Source organism: Rhinoderma darwinii, chromosome 1, assembly GCF_050947455.1.
Source record: "Rhinoderma darwinii isolate aRhiDar2 chromosome 1, aRhiDar2.hap1, whole genome shotgun sequence".
Lineage (NCBI taxonomy): Eukaryota > Metazoa > Chordata > Amphibia > Anura > Rhinodermatidae > Rhinoderma > Rhinoderma darwinii.
This window is the reverse complement of record NC_134687.1, coordinates 301,866,648-301,886,183: the sequence shown is the minus strand read 5'-3', so window position 1 is coordinate 301,886,183 and position 19,536 is coordinate 301,866,648. Positions and strand designations below refer to the sequence as shown.

The window sequence follows — 19,536 nt, the reverse complement described above, 5'->3', positions numbered from 1 at the left end:
GGAATTGACATTGCAGCAAATCGCATAGTGTTTTCAGGTTTGTCGGTCATCTAGATCGGACATAGATGGATGCTGGGTGACAATCACTGATAGCAGTCAGAAGACTGGCCATAGGTGTGGTCACCCGGCTTTCCAAAAACCCTTAATGGCATATATATCGGTTTTCTGCCATTCAGGAAAGGTGAAAAGCTCGATGACAGTCGCTACATACCACATGAGTAAATATGTATGTAAACGGCAGCTCCTATTTTACCAATAGTAAAATTTCTAAACCATGTTTTACTGCTCTGACTACTCCCTATACATCAACACAGACAATGAGAGGCATACAATCTGAGCAGGCATTGAAACAATTTATTGAAAAAGGCACAGTCACACCCTCCACACAGAATATCAACATGGTCAGTGATCAGACACAAAGAATATATGTATATATAGAAAATAAAAGGGGTAGGGGATACAGAAGATACAAAGAGGCAGTTGAGCATTTCTACAGGACTGTGTACGGAGTACACACCTAGTCTGAATACATGCTGGCTTACAAATATATGGAAGGGTGTCATATCGATCCTTATTTTAATTACTTTTGACCTTCTACAATGCCATGCAATTTCTTGGCAAACCAGGGTTTTTTTTTTTTAAATCGAACTCCTCCTCTCTACGTTGGGATTAAAGATGCAGCGCTGTTTCGCAGAGAGTGCGTTTGTAATCCTCTCCACAGTAAAGAATTGACATAATTCATTCACTAATGGGGGTTACGTGAAAGTTAAAGGGTCTCTCCAGCATTGCTGAATGGCACAAGGGTAGGCCTGCTCAATCTGTGTAATTTACATTACAGTCAATGTTTGGTTGCCCAAGCTGAGATCTTGGCAAACACGGCTGTATGGATATGCGGTTCGTTTCCTCATGCTCCTCAATACTGTATCTGCTATGGATGCTCTGAATATATACTTCAATGTTTGTTGAGGTTTCCATAGCAGCTGCTGTATAGGCATGAGTGGGTATAGAGAATCAATACGTCCATACACCGGTGGTCTTGGGGATCAAATTGTCACACGACCCTAAAGAGGTCTAGTATTCTATTTTAAAATGGACACAGCCTTTATTAAATGTTAAATAGGTGTACAAGTCATGGTCATATCATTGTTTACCTACATAGAACAAGGTCACTGAAAACAAAAATTTCCCATAAAAAATAGATAATCCTTCCTGTCAATTAGAAAAATATCTTCCAAGTAACAGCAGAAGAAGTACTTAGTGAAAGGTGGAGGACTACCTAAAAAGCTCCCTTCACCCAAATGTTAGAAAAAACACAGACAACCAATAGAACTAAACCTACGGATGATCAGCGAGAAGGCATCCGTTGTCAAATATCTTAAGCAAAAACAGCCTTAACCCCAAACACTGGCTGACTTCTTGTATTAAAATGAAATTCGCTTCTTTTATGTAATAATCTAATTTTACAAATTAGTAAAAAGAATTGTGTGTCTGTCCCTAAACCTTGAAAAACATCTAAAAAAAAAAAAAACAAGTGACCACTCCAAGGTGCCAGGGACTGGTGATCGTATTTTCTTCTCATAAATTTAAGCTCAATGCATTTCCAAAAATACAGCACAAAGAACGGCTTCCTCTATAGTTTAAGTGGCCTCCATACTTTTTATATTGGATTACATTCTACTGCCATGCGACAAGGGTGAGGTGGAAAGAAAGCCAATTACACAGTAGTAAATAAAGGGCCAGCTAAACTCTTGTTCACACAATGTATATCGGAACCTCTGTGAGGGAGCCTCACAATAGCCTCCAAATAATCGTGCTCCATAGCTGTATTTAAAATAAGCACTACACCAATATATCAACATGGAAAGGTAAACTCTGTAGAAAAGATGGGGGTTGTGCTTTTAGTAGAAGTAAAATCAGCCGCAGTACATTCCATATATGTACACATACAGTGTCAAGAAATGCATTAACCCCCTTGGCTGCCAGTGTCCTGCTTTCATAAAGCCTTGGACACGAGAAGCTGTTCCAGTGCATGATGGGATAAGGCTCTACAATGTAACTCCACCTGGCAGTGCTAGAGTTACTACTGCACTGCACCTTTATCCATCTCTTTTTCATCCATGTAATTAATCGGATTTGTCACCGTCATCATCAGGCCGAGGATCCCCATCGTGACCATTCTTGTCTTCCTTGGGCAGATGTCCTTGGGAGCCCAGAGCAGACAGAGAGAGAAGCCCACTGCTGGCGCTGACAGGCAGAGAGGGTGCCTGTAGTCCCACAGGCAGTGGCGTGAGCGGGAGGGCAAGCGCCTGTAGTTGAGACAGCTGATGAACTTGAAGCTGCTGCTGTACGAAAGGAAAATGAATTAAAAAAACCATGTCAGCCTGGACAGTCATCACTGCCAGAAAGAGCAACAACATGAATATGGTTAAAATGGACATAAGGAAACTAAACTTTTATTCCACGTTTGGCTGATCTCCTGTGGGAACAAAGGATCAGGCATGTTGAAATCCACATCCGCATACACATTAGATAGTCGGCTGATCCTGCAGAAGTCAGCGAGTAAGCTTGACTCATCGGATGTGTATGGACATCTTTAATATGGATTTGATGCACACCTCACAAGACCTACAGAAATAAGTTCCATCACATGTGACTGAGCTATAGAAGGAAAGAGCCATATTGGGATTGGAAATTAAGCTTTTCATGATCTGTGTGTTACGATGGCTGTACACAAACATTTCAACTTTTGAGAAGATCACGGTTCAGATCGATTTGTACATAGACAGGAAGACATATCAGGTTTCCTCTGAATCCTGTGCTAGGTACAGGCACAAATCATTTCATAGTGTCATATAGACAATGAAGGCCCAGATTGCGATGGCAAGCTGCTTCCATTTAGTTCCTGGTCACTTAGCTAAAATGGGTTGTCAATGTGAGAGCACGATCCAGATGACGGCAGTGCACACAGGAGAGCAATCTGCCCTTAAACTGCGGACATTAATTAACACCCTTAAAGCAGAGAAAGCTCGCCAAGAGATCAATTAACATTTGCCAGTTTAACAGAATCCTATAATATGTCCAATTACGTAAGAAATGTTTGCTTTTAAAGGAATTGCTTCCGATTTTCCAGCGGGCCATTTCTTTTGCGCGGCCGTTTTCAAAAACGTACTTGTAAAAAAAGGGCCGCGAAAAATTGCATGTCACTTCTTCAGCTGTTTTTCAGACTCTATAGAAAAACCGCTCCAAAAATGGCCGTAAAAACGCCACGAAAATAGTGAGTAGCTTAAGAGACTTCTGAAAATCAGGAGCTGTTTTCCCTTGAAAACAGCTCCTGATTTTCAGAAGTTTTTGAGTTTGTGTGTGCACATACCCTTACAGCGCTCCCCCGGCGGTAAAAATGATGTTAACTTTATTCTACAGGTTGATTTAAATTGTGTCTATGCCAAGTGTATATATGTTTTTTTTCATGTTTTACCCCTTTTACAAAAAAAAAAAAAAAAAAAAAAGTAAAAAATTGTTACCACATTCTGAGACCAAGGACTTATATTATTCGGTCGATTAAGTGGTATGAGGGAATATTTTTTGCAGGGCAAGCCATCAGCAGCCCCTCTTTCCAACCGCTTAGATGCCACGGTTGCTAATGATCGTGGCATCTAAGGGGTTAAACAGGCGTAATCAAAAGTGATCTTTGATTCCGGCGGTTGCAGTGAGTTGTTGGCTGTATGCATTAAGCAGACACCTGCTCAGTATGGAGCCAGGCTCAGCCCATAAGCCCGCTCCATACAACCCCCTAACACCTGTCACGTACAGTTCCGATAATGCATTAAGGGGTTAAATATTAAGGGAGCTGAGGGGGCTGCAGGATACCTTTGGTGATGTGTACTTTGAGTGAAACAGTAGAACTAGACAGGCAAAAACTCAACCTGGCAGATCCATCCTGTCCCAGCTTACCGACTTAGTCAAAAGCACCTTAAAATGGATCAAGAACAGTTCCTGATCGGTCAATACTTAAACTCTTCAAATCAAGGGAACATTTAGAAAAACTCATGTCAACCCCAGCATATTTTTCACGTACACGGATGATGGAGTTCAACTCTGGCGCAGTCACTTGCTTTGCCCGCTCAATAGCTCCAAGGACCTGTTGCTGGTGCTACAAGATGAGATTTCAAGATTAGTATATGTGGACCATGGCTGTATTTATCAAGTAGGTAAACCAGGCATGTGAAATACAGCTGATAGAATTCATAATCTCCAATTTCTGTGCTCTTATTACAGTTTTCTGCTACTAATCAATTTCACCCATAGAGAAAAATAAGGCGAGAGAACTGAGGCATGTGCGAAGAAACTGATATTTTAGGAGGTATTCCAGCTGTATCAAATGTATATAGTCCGGATGTGGACTAAATACTTCAAAGAGGTTAACAGCATCATGACTGTGGGGAGAGGACTATGCCACTGAAAATTTCCATCTAGATTACTTCATTGCAAGACAGATTTTCAATGGTAAACTTTAAGGCCATGTTCACTCGTACCATAAACAAATCCGGTCGGAAATTCTGCAACATTTACGCTACGTGTGAACATGGCCTAACCGTAGTAATGGTAACGCACTATGTCTTTAGGGGGGAACTTGCAGGTGTAGGAGCACAGTCCTGGGGGGTACTTTAATGTAATTTCAGTATTCGGTACTTGGTTTAAAAACACGGTAAAAACCCCGTTTTTTTCAATGGTCATATCACATCTGTGCAGTCTGACAGATTATCTGCAGTGGATGTATTCCAGGAAGACCAAGCTTAAAAAGGTTATCCCAGCATAACGCCTCACCTAGCTGCCACTCCATTCATTCTCTACAGGACTGCCTGAGGGAGCCAAGCGCTGTACTCTGATACCTCTGGCAGTCCCATAGAGAATGAATGGAGCGACGATGTGCATGCAGGATCGCCACACAGTTCAGATAGGGGACTCAGGACACTGTTCTCTTGATAGTTGGGACCCCCAGCAATCAGGCACTGATCACCTGTCCCATGGATAGGTGATAAGTTGTTATGGTGGGATAAATTAAGGTTACAGAACTACCACTTTAATCTTTTTGCTGCCAGGACAATTTTCACTAAAGTAGACACCGGGCACGTTATGAAAATGCCACCCAACACTTTACAATCATTGACGCCTTCATGCAATTTAGCATCAAAGTGTAAAGTTTTGGAAACAATGCATAAAAATCCATGTTTGTGGCTAAAAATTTTATTATATGGACTAGAGCTCAGATCTTGGTATCATATTAAACCCAGAGTCAGACGTACAAAATCTCCTAAAAATAAAAGTTCAAGATATGCAAAGTTCATACATGTGATTGATCAGAACCTAAAATAGGACCACAAGTCTCAATCTGCAATCCGGATACTGGTAAAAATCACAAAATTAACGGCCTGATTTTTTGTGGGGGTGGGGTGGGTGTGATAAGATATGTAACTGATCATATTCGCACTCCTGTAGTAGTGAAAAATAGAACCCCCCCCTAGATATGCACATATCCTCAGTTATTTGTAGAAGGGGTGATAAAGAAAGGTTTCTGTATCCCCCCTGGGTCACTGGAGCCTGTACAGGGAAAGATGACAGCAACAGGCCGTGATATTTCTTCCTGCTGTCACTTGCAGCTTTCCCCCTCCCACTCCTCCCTTATCGACACAGAACTAGGAAGTAAGACTCCTCTTGCTGCGCCCAGAATACTGCACCTAGAATATTGAGCCTGGTATTATTTAAAATGCTATTTCTGGGCTTTAATATGATACCAAGATCTGAGCTCTAGTCCTTCTAATCTAGCCACAGCAGGCTTTTAAAGGAGAACCTTTCACCTCCCCATACATGTGCAGCATGTAATGGGAAGGGCTGCACAAACCCTGGGGCACTTTACATTTTTTTTCCCTATCCATCTCCATTATTTAGATATCGGTGTCGTTATATTTGGCACCTGATATTTAAATAACCCCCTGAACTGTCAATGGGGCGTGTAACACCACTGATTGGACAATCAGCTACAGACCGTGCCACAGCAAGCGCTGGAGGAAAGAGTGTGCCCGCGCAGCTCGGAGCTGTGCACGCACATTCACTCTTCAGCTCTTGGCAGACAAGACTGATCTCTCACGAGCGTAAGAGCGAGTTAGGGTATGTTCACACGCAAACTCAAAAACGTCTGAAAATACGGAGCTGTTTTCAAGGGAAAACAGCTCCTGATTTTCAGACGTTTAAGCGACTCGCGACTTTCGCTGCGTTTAACGGCCGTTTTTGGAGCTGTTTTCCATAGAGACTTTTTCCTGGCTTTTTTTCAAAATTGCCACGTATCGGCTCGTCAGAACAGAACGCCGTTTTTCCCATTGAAATCAATGGGCAGATGTTTGGAGGCATTCTGCTTCCGATTTTTCGGGCGTTTATGGCCCGAAAATAGGTCGTGTGAACATACCCTCAGTGTGCGCGCGCAGCTCCCAGCTGCGCGTGCACACGCTCTCCTCTTTCCAGCTCTTGCTGTGGCACTGTCCGTAGCAGATTTGACAGTGTCACAGCAACGTTATATGCCCCCTTGCCAGTACACGCCTCATTGACAGTTCAGGGGGTTATTTAAATATCAGGTGCCAAATATAACGGCACAGATATCTAAATAACGGAGAAAGATAGGGAAAAAAATGTAAAGTGCCCCAGGGTTTGGGCAAGTGAAAGGTTCTCTTCACAGCAAAGGACGTGTGTAATATGTCATGACTTTAAAAAGGTTAAAGGGGGTAGTCAGTCTGGAAATGCCAATTCTATACACCCTATTAAGGAATTCTGAGTTAATAGAGGGGATTCTCATCTCTTGGCCAGAGTGGAGAGCTGTTAGGACCCTAGAACTTGTCCTGCATTACAGACCACCTATTTATACGAATGGGCACTGTGTAATGCTTAAAGAGGCTCCGTCACCAGATTATAAGTGCTTTATCTCCAACATAACCAATCAGCGTCATACACTTCTCTCCATTTATTTTTAGCAGTACTCGCTAGATCACTCTGTGCGGTCATTCACAGAAACTTTACGGAAGTGTCAGGAGTGATGAATAGACATCGCATCCTGCCTGGAGGTGGTGTATTTACTCAAGACACTTCGGTAAAGTTAATGTGGGAGTACGGAACAGCACAGTGTGATCTCGCTAGATCACGCTGTGTTGCGAGTACTGCTAAAAATGAATGGAGAGAAGTTTATGACGCCGATTGGTCAGGGTCCTACACTTTTTTTTTAACAACGTGCAGCTGGTAAAAAAAAAAAAAAGTAAAAAACAGCACCAGTTGTCTATTAAACTAATTAGCATAAATCTAAAATTGTGCATAACTTGCTCAAAATTGGAGTTTTTCAAAATAAGAAACACTTATCTACATTACTGCGTCGATCAGATAATGTAGGAGATAGGGCACTTATAATCTGGTGACAGAGACTCTTTAATTTTGCCTGTGGTGGCATTGCAGGGAAATTTAACACCTACTGACAAGTTTCCCCACAGACAGCGGATCATAAAGTGTACCCCTGGTGAAAAAACCAACTTATTGATATTAGTGACCCTTCTAACAAGTGGACAACCCCTTTAAGATAGTTGCCAACAATTACAATGCTTAAGGCCTCATGCACGCAAACGTATTTTTTTCCTTCCATAAATACGGGTCCTTGGTCACACGTATTCGAACCGTATTGCACAAGTATTTATGGGCATGTTTTCAATGCAAAATTGCACTGCAGTAAATCGGCAGCCGTTCTCACTATCAGTGCAGGATAGAGAGAAGGGGCAGCCCTTTCTGCAGTAAAAGAAATTCATACTTACCCGGCCGTTGTCTTGGTGACGCGTCCCTCTTTCGACCTCCAGCCCGACCTCCCTGGATGACGCGGCAGTCCATGTGATGCAGCGGTCACATGGGCTGTAACGTCTTCCCATGAGGCCGGACTGGAGGAAGAAGCAGGGAGTTCCGGGTAAGTATGAACATCTTTTTTTTTACACGTTGATCTATATTGCGATCATTTAACTCTTTCAGCACCCTGGACAGTGACTATCCACTGACGTCGCCTAGCAACGCTCCCGTAATTACGGGTGCACACACGTAGTCACCCGTAATTACGGGAGCCCCATAGACTTCTATGGGCCTGCCCGTGCCGTAATTACGGCCTGAAATAGGACATGTTCTATATTTTTCAACAGCCCAGGCACCTTCTCGTAAGCATACGGGGAGGTACCCGTGGCCAATAGAAGTCTATGGGCCCGTAATTACGGCCGTTTTTACGTTAGTGTGCATGGGGCTTTAGTCTTATAGACAATATCATGCATCTCCGATATAAAAGTACTTACACATACAAGGTATCTGTGATAGCATTAACTCCAATAAAAAGCTTTACACAACATTGGAAGGGGTTATATATGTAGAATCACTACTGGGGAAAAAAAACAAAAACCTACCTCCTGAGAGAGATAAGGCAACACCTGTGCACAAATGCCATTCAACCTCTTGACTATTTCAGCCTGGTAAACAAGAAAAAAACAAAAAAGGAGCAAGAATGATCAGTTTCACCGAGAGATCTCATTAATGCACACACATCAAGCCCTGGCATTACTGTCCTATCATCTAAGTGAGGGAAAATTGACAAATGACATGGAACGGAACCTTTTCTTTATTTAATGGTGGATTAAAATACTAATAATGTTAGTGTTGGATATATAGGTTATACGAACAAGTCAATAATAGATTTGTAGTTATACTTCTTACACAAAACCCTGTGTTTTACGTCTATTATAGCACTGCCAAAATATAGGTTTTTCATAAAGACCAAGTAGGTGGCTGGACTATCAGGACCAGCTTGAAAACAGTTTGGCTCCGATTACTACTTCTTCAGTAGGACTTTAACAGAGCTTTTCAGTGTAGTTCAGCCTATACTGCATGGAATCTAAATTCAGACAGCAAGCAGGATTTCTGCCAAATCCTATCCTAAATGAAGGAGTGTGAATGTCATTATTTTAATACATTGCTTTACTTAGAGCAAATGGTCTTAAGACAGCAGCTTATTGCAGATCTTAACGGCCAAGTGACTGATGGGAACGGCGCAGAAATGCTAGAATATGGCACACAGTTAAAATCAGAAGCGTAGGTTCTGATCATGCAGTTAGTGGGAAAGCGTGCATGTGCTTCAGAAATGGTAGACATTGTATTACTAAATGCAGGGTGGAATTCAAACCTTAGGGCGAGTTCACACGTAGAGTAAATGCTGCGGAATTTCGGCAACGGATTTTGTTGCAGAAAATTTGCAGCATAATACAGAAGAAGCAGAGTGGATTTGAACAAATCTCATCCACACGCTGCGTAAATAAGCGGAAAAAACTTTTCATAAATGGACCTGCGGTGCAGTTTATTAATCCGCAGCATGTCAATTTTATTTATGTAATCTATGCTTTTTTGTTGTGGGTTTTCCCCATTAAAGTTCAATGGGGAGGTAAAAACTGCAACAAATAGATGTTGCGTTTTTTTGCGGTAGAAATACTGCGATTCCGCAGCAAAAATTGCATCTTGGAACAGGAAAAAAAAATTAAAAATATATATCTTATACTTATCCAGAATTCTGCGTTCTTCGTCCAGGCTGGCCTCCGGGGATGACGTTTCATCCCATGTGATAGCAGCAGCGGTTACATTGGATGAAACGTCATCCCAGGAGGCTGGTCTGTAGGACGACAGAGGGTAAGTAAGCGCGTCCCCCACCCCCTTCTTCTCGTTCTCCACAGCAGACATTCTGCCCGAAAACCTGCACCACAATTTGGTACATATTTTTGGCCGGAACACTCTGCGGCTGCCAGGGTGGGCGGGCGTGCATATATATATAAAAAATACCCCAAAATGATACTAATGAAAACGACAGCTCATCCCATGAAAATTAAGTACTCAGACAGCTAGTCAACGGAAAAACAAAAATTATGACTCTTGGAACCCAATAATGCAACAACGGCCCAGACTAAGTTATATGTGCAGCAATTCTTCACCTAAAACCCCACATTTGCAGCCCCCACTGGTAGACCCTGTAAATGCAGTGGAAACTGGCATTTTGGGGTCTGTGCTACATATGGGGCTAGTGAAGAAGTCAAAGATTAGGCAATGCGGGAGTGCGGATATTTTGTACAATACCACGGACACCCTTTAGAGGTGCAACTCCTGCACCCAAAAATCTGGCCCAGCTTACATATACCCCAATGCACTCCACACAGCTTACATATACCCGCACATTATGAACTGAAACACCAGTAAAACACTAAACAAAAACTATCACCAAGCTAAATTTGCACTCCATAAGCCAAATGGCGCTCCTTCTGGGCCTGGCAGTGTGACCAACAGCAGTTTATGATCACATATGGGGTATTACTGTACTCTGGAGAACCCGCTTAACAATTTATGGGGTGTATGTCTAAAGTGGCACAATCTGAGACCAACAAATCTGAAAATTGTCATTTTCCACAATCTGCAACATCTACAGTGTACTAATTTCTGCAAAACCTTTGAGGTCAAAATGCTCACTACACTTAATGAATTCTTCGAGGGGTGTAGTTTCCTAAACGGGGGGGGGGGGGTCACTTCTCGGGGATTTTCACTGTACTGGTACCTCAGTGCAATGCAACATGGCGCCAAAGCCAATTTAGTAAAATTTCCACTCCAAAAACGAAATTGCGCTTTTTCTTTTTAGACCCTTGCCGTGTGTCCAAATAGCAGTTTACAACCACATATGGGGTATTTCCCTACTCAGGCGAAATTGTGCAACAAATTTTGGGGCGTCTTCTCTTGTATTCCTTGTGGAAATGAAAAATTACAAGCAAAATCTACAGATTGGGAATTTTTTTTCTTAATTTTCACGTCCCAATTCTAGTAAAATCCATAAAACATCTGAGGGTTCAAAATGTTCACTACACCTATAATTTAATTCTTTGAGGGGTATAGTCTCCAAAATGGGATTACACCTGGGGATTTTCTACTGTACTGGTACTTCAGGGGCTCTGCAAATCACATGGCCCACAGAAACTATTTCAGCAAAATCTGAGCTGCAAAATCCAAGTGCCGCTCCTTCCATTCTGAGCCCTGCCGTGGATCCAAACAGCAGTTTATTACCACATATGGGGTATTGTTGTAATCAGGAGAAATTGCTTTACAGATGTTGGGGTGCTTTTTCTCCTTTATTCCTTGCAAAAATTCTAAGTAGATTTTCATTTTCAGACGAATTCAAATAAATTTAGCAAAAAACCTGTGGGGTCAAAATGCTAACTATAGCCATAGATAAATTCCCTATAGGGGTGTAGTTTAAAAAAAGTTTCCTCTGTTTTGGCACAAGACCTCTTCAAACCTGACATGGTGCTTAAAATTTATTCTAATAAAAAAAAAAAAAAAAAAAAAAAAAAAAAAAGCCACAAAATCCACTAGGTGCTCCTTTGCTTCAGTCCATTACCACACTAGGGCCACATGTCTGAAATGTCTAAAAACGGCAGAATCTGGGCAATAAATATGGAGATTAATTTCTCTGGTAAAACCGGCGTTACAGGGAAAAAAAATTAGAAATTAATTTGGCAAAAAAAACAAAAACAAACACATTTGTAAGTTTTACATTTGCTTCAATTCCTGTGAAACGCCTAAAGAGTTCAAACAATACTTTGAGGGGTGCAGTTTTCAAAATGGGGGTTTCTAATATATGGGCCCCTCAAAACCACTTCAGAACTAAACTCATCCCTGAAAATATAGCATTTTGAAATTATTAAAACCGTGAGAAATTGCTGCTAAAGTTCTAAGCCTTGTAACTTCCTAGAAAAATAAAAGGACATTCAAAAAACGATGCAAACAAAGTAGACATATGAGAAGCGTTAATTAGTAACTATTTTGTGTGGTATTACTATCTGTTTTACAAGTAGATACATTTAAAATTAGAAAAATTATAAATTTCTTCAAATTTTCTCTAAATTGTGGTTTTTCCCAAATAAGCAATCAATTTATCGAGCACATTTTTCCACTAACAAAGTACAATATGTCACGAGAAAATCTTTGAATTGCTTGGATAGGTAAAAGCATTCCAAAGTTATTACCACATAAAGTGGCACGTCAGTTTTGAAAAAAAAATGGGGCTGGTCCTGAAGGCCAAAATGAGCTTGGTCCTGAAGGGGTTAAAGGTTCAGCTTAGCAATGCTTGCCTTCCTCAGAAAAATCTAAAAAAAAAAGTGTTCCTATGAATTCTAGAGTCCTCAAAACAAGCACTCACCTGTTTGTGCATTTCAATGTTCAGTCCATAGGACATTTCGTAATACTGAGAAGAGAAATCAAATAAACATAAGATAAATGTATGCATGAATATAAAGAGTACGTGTCACAAGTACAGCAGATGTTCGTATTGGGTAGGTTGGGATCCCAAATGTTATACCAATTTACACTCAAGCAGTAACTTTATTAACTCGCATATAAATAGGGACTTCATATGGAGTCTGGATTGAGAGGTGCCGTTTTCCTTTTGATTCATGTTTTTACTTGTATATAAATTGTACCTACCACTTTTACTCCACTAATGATTGAAGAGCAATGTTTTATTTGGCTTTTATGAAATTGCTGTTGTAGTTTGTCATGATTTTACCAATTTAAAGCAGGTCTATAAATTATCAGAATGATGGTCTGCTTAGGGGCATCAACTGTAGATCAACTGACCCTCGAATGAATTTGTATATAAAAAGGTTAGGGTGGATTTACACGCTTCTATAATGCGTACGATTTAGTTATTTAACCACTTGTACTATAGTTCCTGTTCATAAAGGAAGTGCACGGCACATCTTTGCAATATCGAATCATTTCCTAATGTAAAGAAGTTGAAATTAGTCAAAAAAAAACAAAAAAAAACCTAAGGTTTTATTTGCAAGACCTCTGAGCGAATGCATTTACGATCAGAATTTTTAACTCCTAAAATTTTGCGCAATCTAAAGTAGTCGCCTATAAGTCTTTACAGATTGAGATATTCATAAAGAACTAAAAAAAATAAATTAGTTGAGAACTGTCCAATTGTATCAAAATGTGTAAAGCCACTCATTGGCTAAAAATTTAGACAATATTTATATGCTTCTAAGGCCTCATGCACACAACAGCAAAAAACAACAATTTTTGCGGTCCGCAAAAACGGAGCCAATCACTTTCATTGAACACTGACACCTTTCCGTAGCACTACGGAAGGGTGTCAGTGCCGTGGAAATGTTCCGGGAATTATGGAACATGTCCGTTCTTTCGCATTCCCGCAAAAATGCGGCTGTCAGTCCGCGGCCGGCCGTGTCCGCAATCGCGGGCCGTGATTGCGGGCACGGTCGTGTGCATGGGGCCTAAGTGTTTCAAAGCCAGATAGAAGGTTATTGGTTTGTTGGACTACTAGGTGTCAAAATAAATAAATAATTTTTTTTTAAAATGGAATAGCAAAATTGTAGGTTCATATAGATGGACTGTGCTAGTTTTGCTACAGCTAATATAATTTGAAATAAAATATCAGTTTAATTGCACGACTAGAAGTTACTACGAGGGGGAGGACATTACAAAGATCTACATATGGCAGCAGCTATTTTATAGTTTACAAACAACCACATAAGCAGTCGGAAACAGTTAAACAAAAAAAATCTCCGTCTGGGAAGTGGCCCCTCCACCTCCTCCCCAAAGTCTGACCTCTTTGTCTTACAAGTCCCAGGAAGATTTTTAGGCAGATTTACACTGTGCCCTGGCCTTCTCCCCTCCCCATCCTGTAACAAGCAGCTGTCTGCAATAGTGAATGAATGGCATAACCCACAAGAGAGGGATAAGCCAAGAGACCTGCTGAGAGGGGAAGAGTAGTGGGGGTCAGAAGGGAGGTGGATTTACTTTTTGGCAGCCAGCTCTAAACTACTCAAACTCTGGTTTCTCCTGCTTCCAAGTCTTGGCTATCCAATATAACCCCTTCTTTCCCAGCAGAAGGCCAGAGATAAACACACACAACTTGTGCTTGTTGAAAACGCAGCCCAATTTAATCAGTAACGGCAACCAGAAATACAACAATGCCTAAACACAAGCTCTGTTTGTTTACACTTACAGGCATTCTGGTCCCTGGAGGTGGATTTTAGGAGGCAAGGATCATTACCCCATATAAAAACAGGAAGGTTTCTGTAATTGCCCTCAGGGGTTAATGCCGAGCAGGAACACTGCTGGCTGCCTAAACATCTGCAGCTACATCTTGGCAGACCTAATTAAAGACCTAATTGCCCTGAACTGAGAGAGTAAAGAGCTTCTCTGAGGGGATAAAATAAGGGAGGCCTCCTAAATTGGTCACAAAAAACTTGGCGTCAGCAAGGACCCTTGAATGAGAAGCTGGCCTCTTGAGTGGGAATAAAATTATGCAAACTGTGTCAAATCCATTTGTAAAAATTGAAATAAATGTATTGCCTGCCGGCAACAGAAGCCCTGTTTTCCAACTAACAATTAGAAAATAACAAGTATTTATTAAATTTATGCAAAGAAGGACAGACTACATATAATTTAAAATTTAGAGTCCGTTGCTGACTACAATCAGCTTAGTGCAAGGTATAGAAAGCCTGGAGCTGACGGCTGCAGCACGCAGCACCAGACCAACCGTTCAATTCTCAGAGTCAGCAGGACACGTGTTAAAATTAGATTAGAAGCCCCCCCGACATGTTTCGCTACGAAGTAGCGTCTTCAGGGGTATCGGGGCTAATGACAGCGCGCGGCGAGATGGCCCTGTTTAAATATGTAATGGAGTTGCTCCACATGTTCTATTGATTGGCGTAGGGCCAATCACAGAGTGAGCAGAGAACGAGCCCCCCGTTCCGTGACGGGCATGCCACACCACCAATAAGCAGCCACCCTATGTACCCAATGAGAGCATAGCAAAACGCGCATGCGTATGAGGGCAAAAACAGGTGATAGAGTAATTTGCCGTGGAGCTATTAAGCTCAATGGACATGCGTATTGGGAAAAGATAGAGTGATAGACAAATTCCCAAATGTCAGGGGCTGACATAGTGGCAATAAAAATATTTATGTGGTGGGGAATGAGTGGAGCTAACTCGTGATGATGACACAGTAGGTCGTCTAGGCAAAAGAGGCCGGCAGTCAGCGAAGCCGAGATACCAAGCCCATAATGCCCGCACGGTACAGGTATTGTTAGACAGTTTAAAGAGCTAACACAGTTCAAGTAGCCATCTATAGTGTACAATATGTCCGACGAAGTGACGGACAAGCCGATGTGTCAATTAACAATGTAGTCTAGACTAGGCTAAGCAATAAGTATATCTTATCTATAGCCAGTAGGTCAATTGGTAAAGACTGCATGTCAAACGACATACAAGTAAGGTTCAATAACAGAGGATCAATGTAATGAGACATATAAAGGACATATTGGTCAGAAACATTAGTGACCAAATAGTAGAATATAGTGTCCTTGATCTTAATCTTAATAATAGTAGTATGTAGTGGCCACGTATGAGGTTCATAGAAATGCTGTATAGGTAAATCCCTCATTTAAGCCCCCTGGGCTGAGGGATCCCAGACGATGGATCCAGCGTGCTTCCTCTTGTAACAGTTTACGGTCCAGGTTACCAGCTCTAGGACCGAGTTTGACCTTAGTGATACCCCAAAATTGTAACGAGCGAGTATCTCCTCCGTGAACGTTGTGTATATGCCTAGATAGGGATGTTTCTTCCTTATTATTTATAGTACTTAGATGTTTTGATATTCTTCTCCTCAGTTCCTGTATGGTCTTACCCACATAGAACTTAGGACAGGGACATTTAGCAATGTAAACAACCCCCTTGCTCTGACAATTGATGAATTGTCTAACCTGGTATGTTCTATTATCGACTGGATTGGTAAATTGTTTAATGGTAGGCATTAAATGACAAAAGGAACAACGGCCACAAGAGTGGGAACCAATGACGGACGTCCTTAGCCAATTCTTAGATGCAGTGGTAGGTCCAGTGTGATGACTATGCACTAGATAGTCGCGTAAGTTCCTACCTCTACGATATGTAATACAAGGGATAGATGGTATGACTCCCTGAAGATCAGGGTCGGACAAAAGAATTGGCCAATGGCGATCTAGGATCTCACGGACCTGTTGTGAGCCAGTGTCAAAAGTGCCTATACATCTAATACTGGTTGTGCCACTAGATTGGGCAGCGATGGTTGGATGATGCCTGGTTGTGGGTTTATGTTCATATAGTAGTTCTTTTCTTTCAGTGGCTCTAGCCCTGGCATAGGCTTTATGTAGCCATTTTCTGGGGTAGCCACGAGCCAGGAATTTGATAAATAGACCATTGCATTCCAGTTCAAAAGCCTCATCGTCGGAACAGTTCCGTTTGGCACGGAGATATTGTCCAATAGGGATTCCCTTTTTGAGGGCAGGTGGATGATAACTATCCCAGTGTAAGAGGCTGTTAGTCGCAGTGGACTTACGTGAAATGTCAGTATGGACACCACCAACAGGGTCCAGGGAGATTTTAAGATCCAAGAAGATAATTTCTTTTTGATGAATGACATAGGTAAACTTCATACCAATATGATTGGCATTAAGTTCGTGCATGAAATCATAAAAGGTGTTAATGTCACCATCCCACAGGAGGAGAATGTCATCAATATATCTCCCCCAGAATAGGATGTGGCATGTGTATATTGCCAGTGTATCAGTGAAAACCATCGTGTCCTCCCACCACCCCAAAAATAAATTTGCATATGTGGGTGCACAGATGGTGCCCATTGCCGTTCCTTTAATTTGCTGATAGAATTTGTGATCAAATAAAAAATAATTGTGTGTCAGAAGGAAACGTAATAGTGATAAAAGAAATTGGTTATGAGTATGGAATTGAATTCCCTTAGTACCCAAAAAATGTGCAACTGCTGTGAGTCCAAATTGGTGCTGGATGTTGGTGTAGAGTGATTCAACGTCGATGCTGGCTATGAAAGTGGAGGGAGTGACATGTATCTCCTGGATCCTGTTGATGGTGTCCTTAGTATCCCTTAGGTAAGAGGGAAGAGAGGTGACAAATGGCGAGAGAATTTCATTAAGGTACATACTTATGCCCTGGGTAAGACTATCATTGCCAGATACTATTGGTCTACCTGGTATTGGATGTGACATCTTGTGAATCTTAGGCAGAGCATAGAATGTTGCTAGCGTAGGGGTGGGATTGTATATACGTTTAAATTCCTCGGTACTGATCATATTTTGTGTCTTAGCTGTGTCGAGTAATAGATGTAATTCAGTTAAGAATAGATCGGTAGGGTTTTTTTCTAAGATAAGGTACGTAGTGGTGTCATCCAACAATCTATGGACCATGGCCACGTATTCATCCTGGTTCATAATCACAATATTACCCCCTTTGTCAGAGGGTTTGATGGTAATATATTGGTTATTACGTAATTCGTCCAATGCTGTTATTTCCATTCTGCTAAGATTAGAGAGTGCTTTCTTTTTATTTGGTCTAATTTTTTTCAAGTCAGCACATACCAACTTCACAAAAATGTCTAAGTGAGCGTATTGTGCAAAGGGAGGAGTGAGTTTGGATTTCGGACGTAGTGACGAGAAAGGGCCCACTGCAGTAATGGGTCCAAACTCGTTCTCATATAGGAGACTTTCAAGGTCCGCAAGTGTGTTACGTTCAGTTCTATCACTGTCTCCCATGTTCATGGTGTTATTTTTGAAATATTTATGTAGCGCTATTTTTCTAGCGAATAAGTTGACGTCCTTAGTCCAAATGAACTCATCAAAAAGTGGAGTAGGAGTGAAGGACAGACCTCTACGTAAAAGTGTAAGTTGAGAGTTACTTAGATGGATCGAGGAGATATTGAACACTTGCATTTGGTCACTGGTAGTTTGTATTGGAGACATAGATGGTACTGTTACTAGCCCAGATTCCATCGAGGGTTCGTACTTCCTAAAAAAGGAAACGTATTTGATGGACCCAACGGGTTTGTCGTGGTGATTGTGGGGCATTTGGTCGCTATAGGTGTTTGACTGGAGACATTCCCAGTTATACGAGAGATTTGAGGTGCACTCAGTGGAGCAGACACTGAGAAGGTTGATGAGGTGGAAGGATAGGAGGAAGTAGTAGCATTCGGATATAACTGACATTTTGTATTGGATCTAGTTTGTACTGTACTACGTTTGGAGGAATTAAATCTGTTGTTGGTGTTTTTACGTTTAGTACCCAGTTTAAAACTGGGAGATCGTATGGTGTCGTCAGTACCAGAAACCTCAGAATCGGAAAAGTCTGTGAAGACTTGTACCCGTTTACGAACAAACTGTGGTTGTATCTTGTATGTATACACTTGACCAATATCAAAATCTCTGCGATCCCTGATATATTTACGGTGCTTTCTCTCCTTTATCTCAGTTTGTAATTTCTCGATATTTTTTTGTAGTTGAATTTCACAATTGTTGAATTCACTTAGGGAATTGAATCCCTGAATATCACCAATTTCCTTCTCAAGTTGCTGTGCAGTTTTATTGTACTCTCGTTTTTCAAAATCTAGGATATATTGTAATAATTTTAGGGAACTTTCAGTCAAAAGCTCTTCCCAGCCTTTAATAAATTCTGGGTCACTACGATAGGAGTTTGGGGTGATGTTTATACGTAAGCCCCTATATACAATTTTTTGCTGTATATATGTCTCCAGGCTCACGATTTCCCAGCAGGATCTAATATACCTCTGATACGTTTTTTGTAAGTCCCTAAATGCGGTATGTATATCAAATTGGTGCAGCGGCACGTTGTCTGTGGAGAACACGTAAGCGGCCTCTGCAGAAAGCGTCTCTGAATTGAACCTTTTGTTTAGGAAACCTGCCATAGTAGGGGTATAGTAAATAGGTATACCTCCAGTGTGTGGAGAGAGTCCTAGGAATGGGTGATTAACCCTGCAATTATTCGATACACACAAGGGGGAGGACCCCTATAGTTGGTGGGCGTATTGGTTAAATTGAAATAAATGTATTGCCTGCCGGCAACAGAAGCCCTGTTTTCCAACTAACAATTAGAAAATAACAAGTATTTATTAAATTTATGCAAAGAAGGACAGACTACATATAATTTAAAATTTAGAGTCCGTTGCTGACTACAATCAGCTTAGTGCAAGGTATAGAAAGCCTGGAGCTGACGGCTGCAGCACGCAGCACCAGACCAACCGTTCAATTCTCAGAGTCAGCAGGACACGTGTTAAAATTAGATTAGAAGCCCCCCCGACATGTTTCGCTACGAAGTAGCGTCTTCAGGGGTATCGGGGCTAATGACAGCGCGCGGCGAGATGGCCCTGTTTAAATATGTAATGGAGTTGCTCCACATGTTCTATTGATTGGCGTAGGGCCAATCACAGAGTGAGCAGAGAACGAGCCCCCCGTTCCGTGACGGGCATGCCACACCACCAATAAGCAGCCACCCTATGTACCCAATGAGAGCATAGCAAAACGCGCATGCGTATGAGGGCAAAAACAGGTGATAGAGTA

At 41.5% G+C, this 19,536-nt stretch overlaps 1 protein-coding gene across 4 annotated transcripts in view; it reads right to left on the bottom strand.

The window, feature by feature from the left end:
* Window positions 1-334: 334 nt before the first annotated feature.
* The window catches only part of TLE5 (TLE family member 5, transcriptional modulator), a 31,478-nt gene continuing 12,276 nt past the window's right edge, over window positions 335-19,536 (bottom strand). For 2 of the 4 annotated variants that reach the window (XM_075825444.1, XM_075825442.1), the window contains 4 exons: window positions 12,287-12,331; window positions 8,469-8,531; window positions 4,076-4,150; window positions 335-2,342 (listed from right to left, as the gene is read on the bottom strand). In XM_075825444.1, coding sequence (XP_075681559.1) covers window positions 2,124-2,342; window positions 4,076-4,150; window positions 8,469-8,531; window positions 12,287-12,331 — 402 coding nt within the window. In that variant the 3' untranslated portion in view covers window positions 335-2,123. The remainder of the gene's footprint in view (window positions 2,343-4,075; window positions 4,151-8,468; window positions 8,532-12,286; window positions 12,332-19,536) is intronic. The other 2 variants (XM_075825445.1, XM_075825443.1) reach the window with 1 other exon arrangement.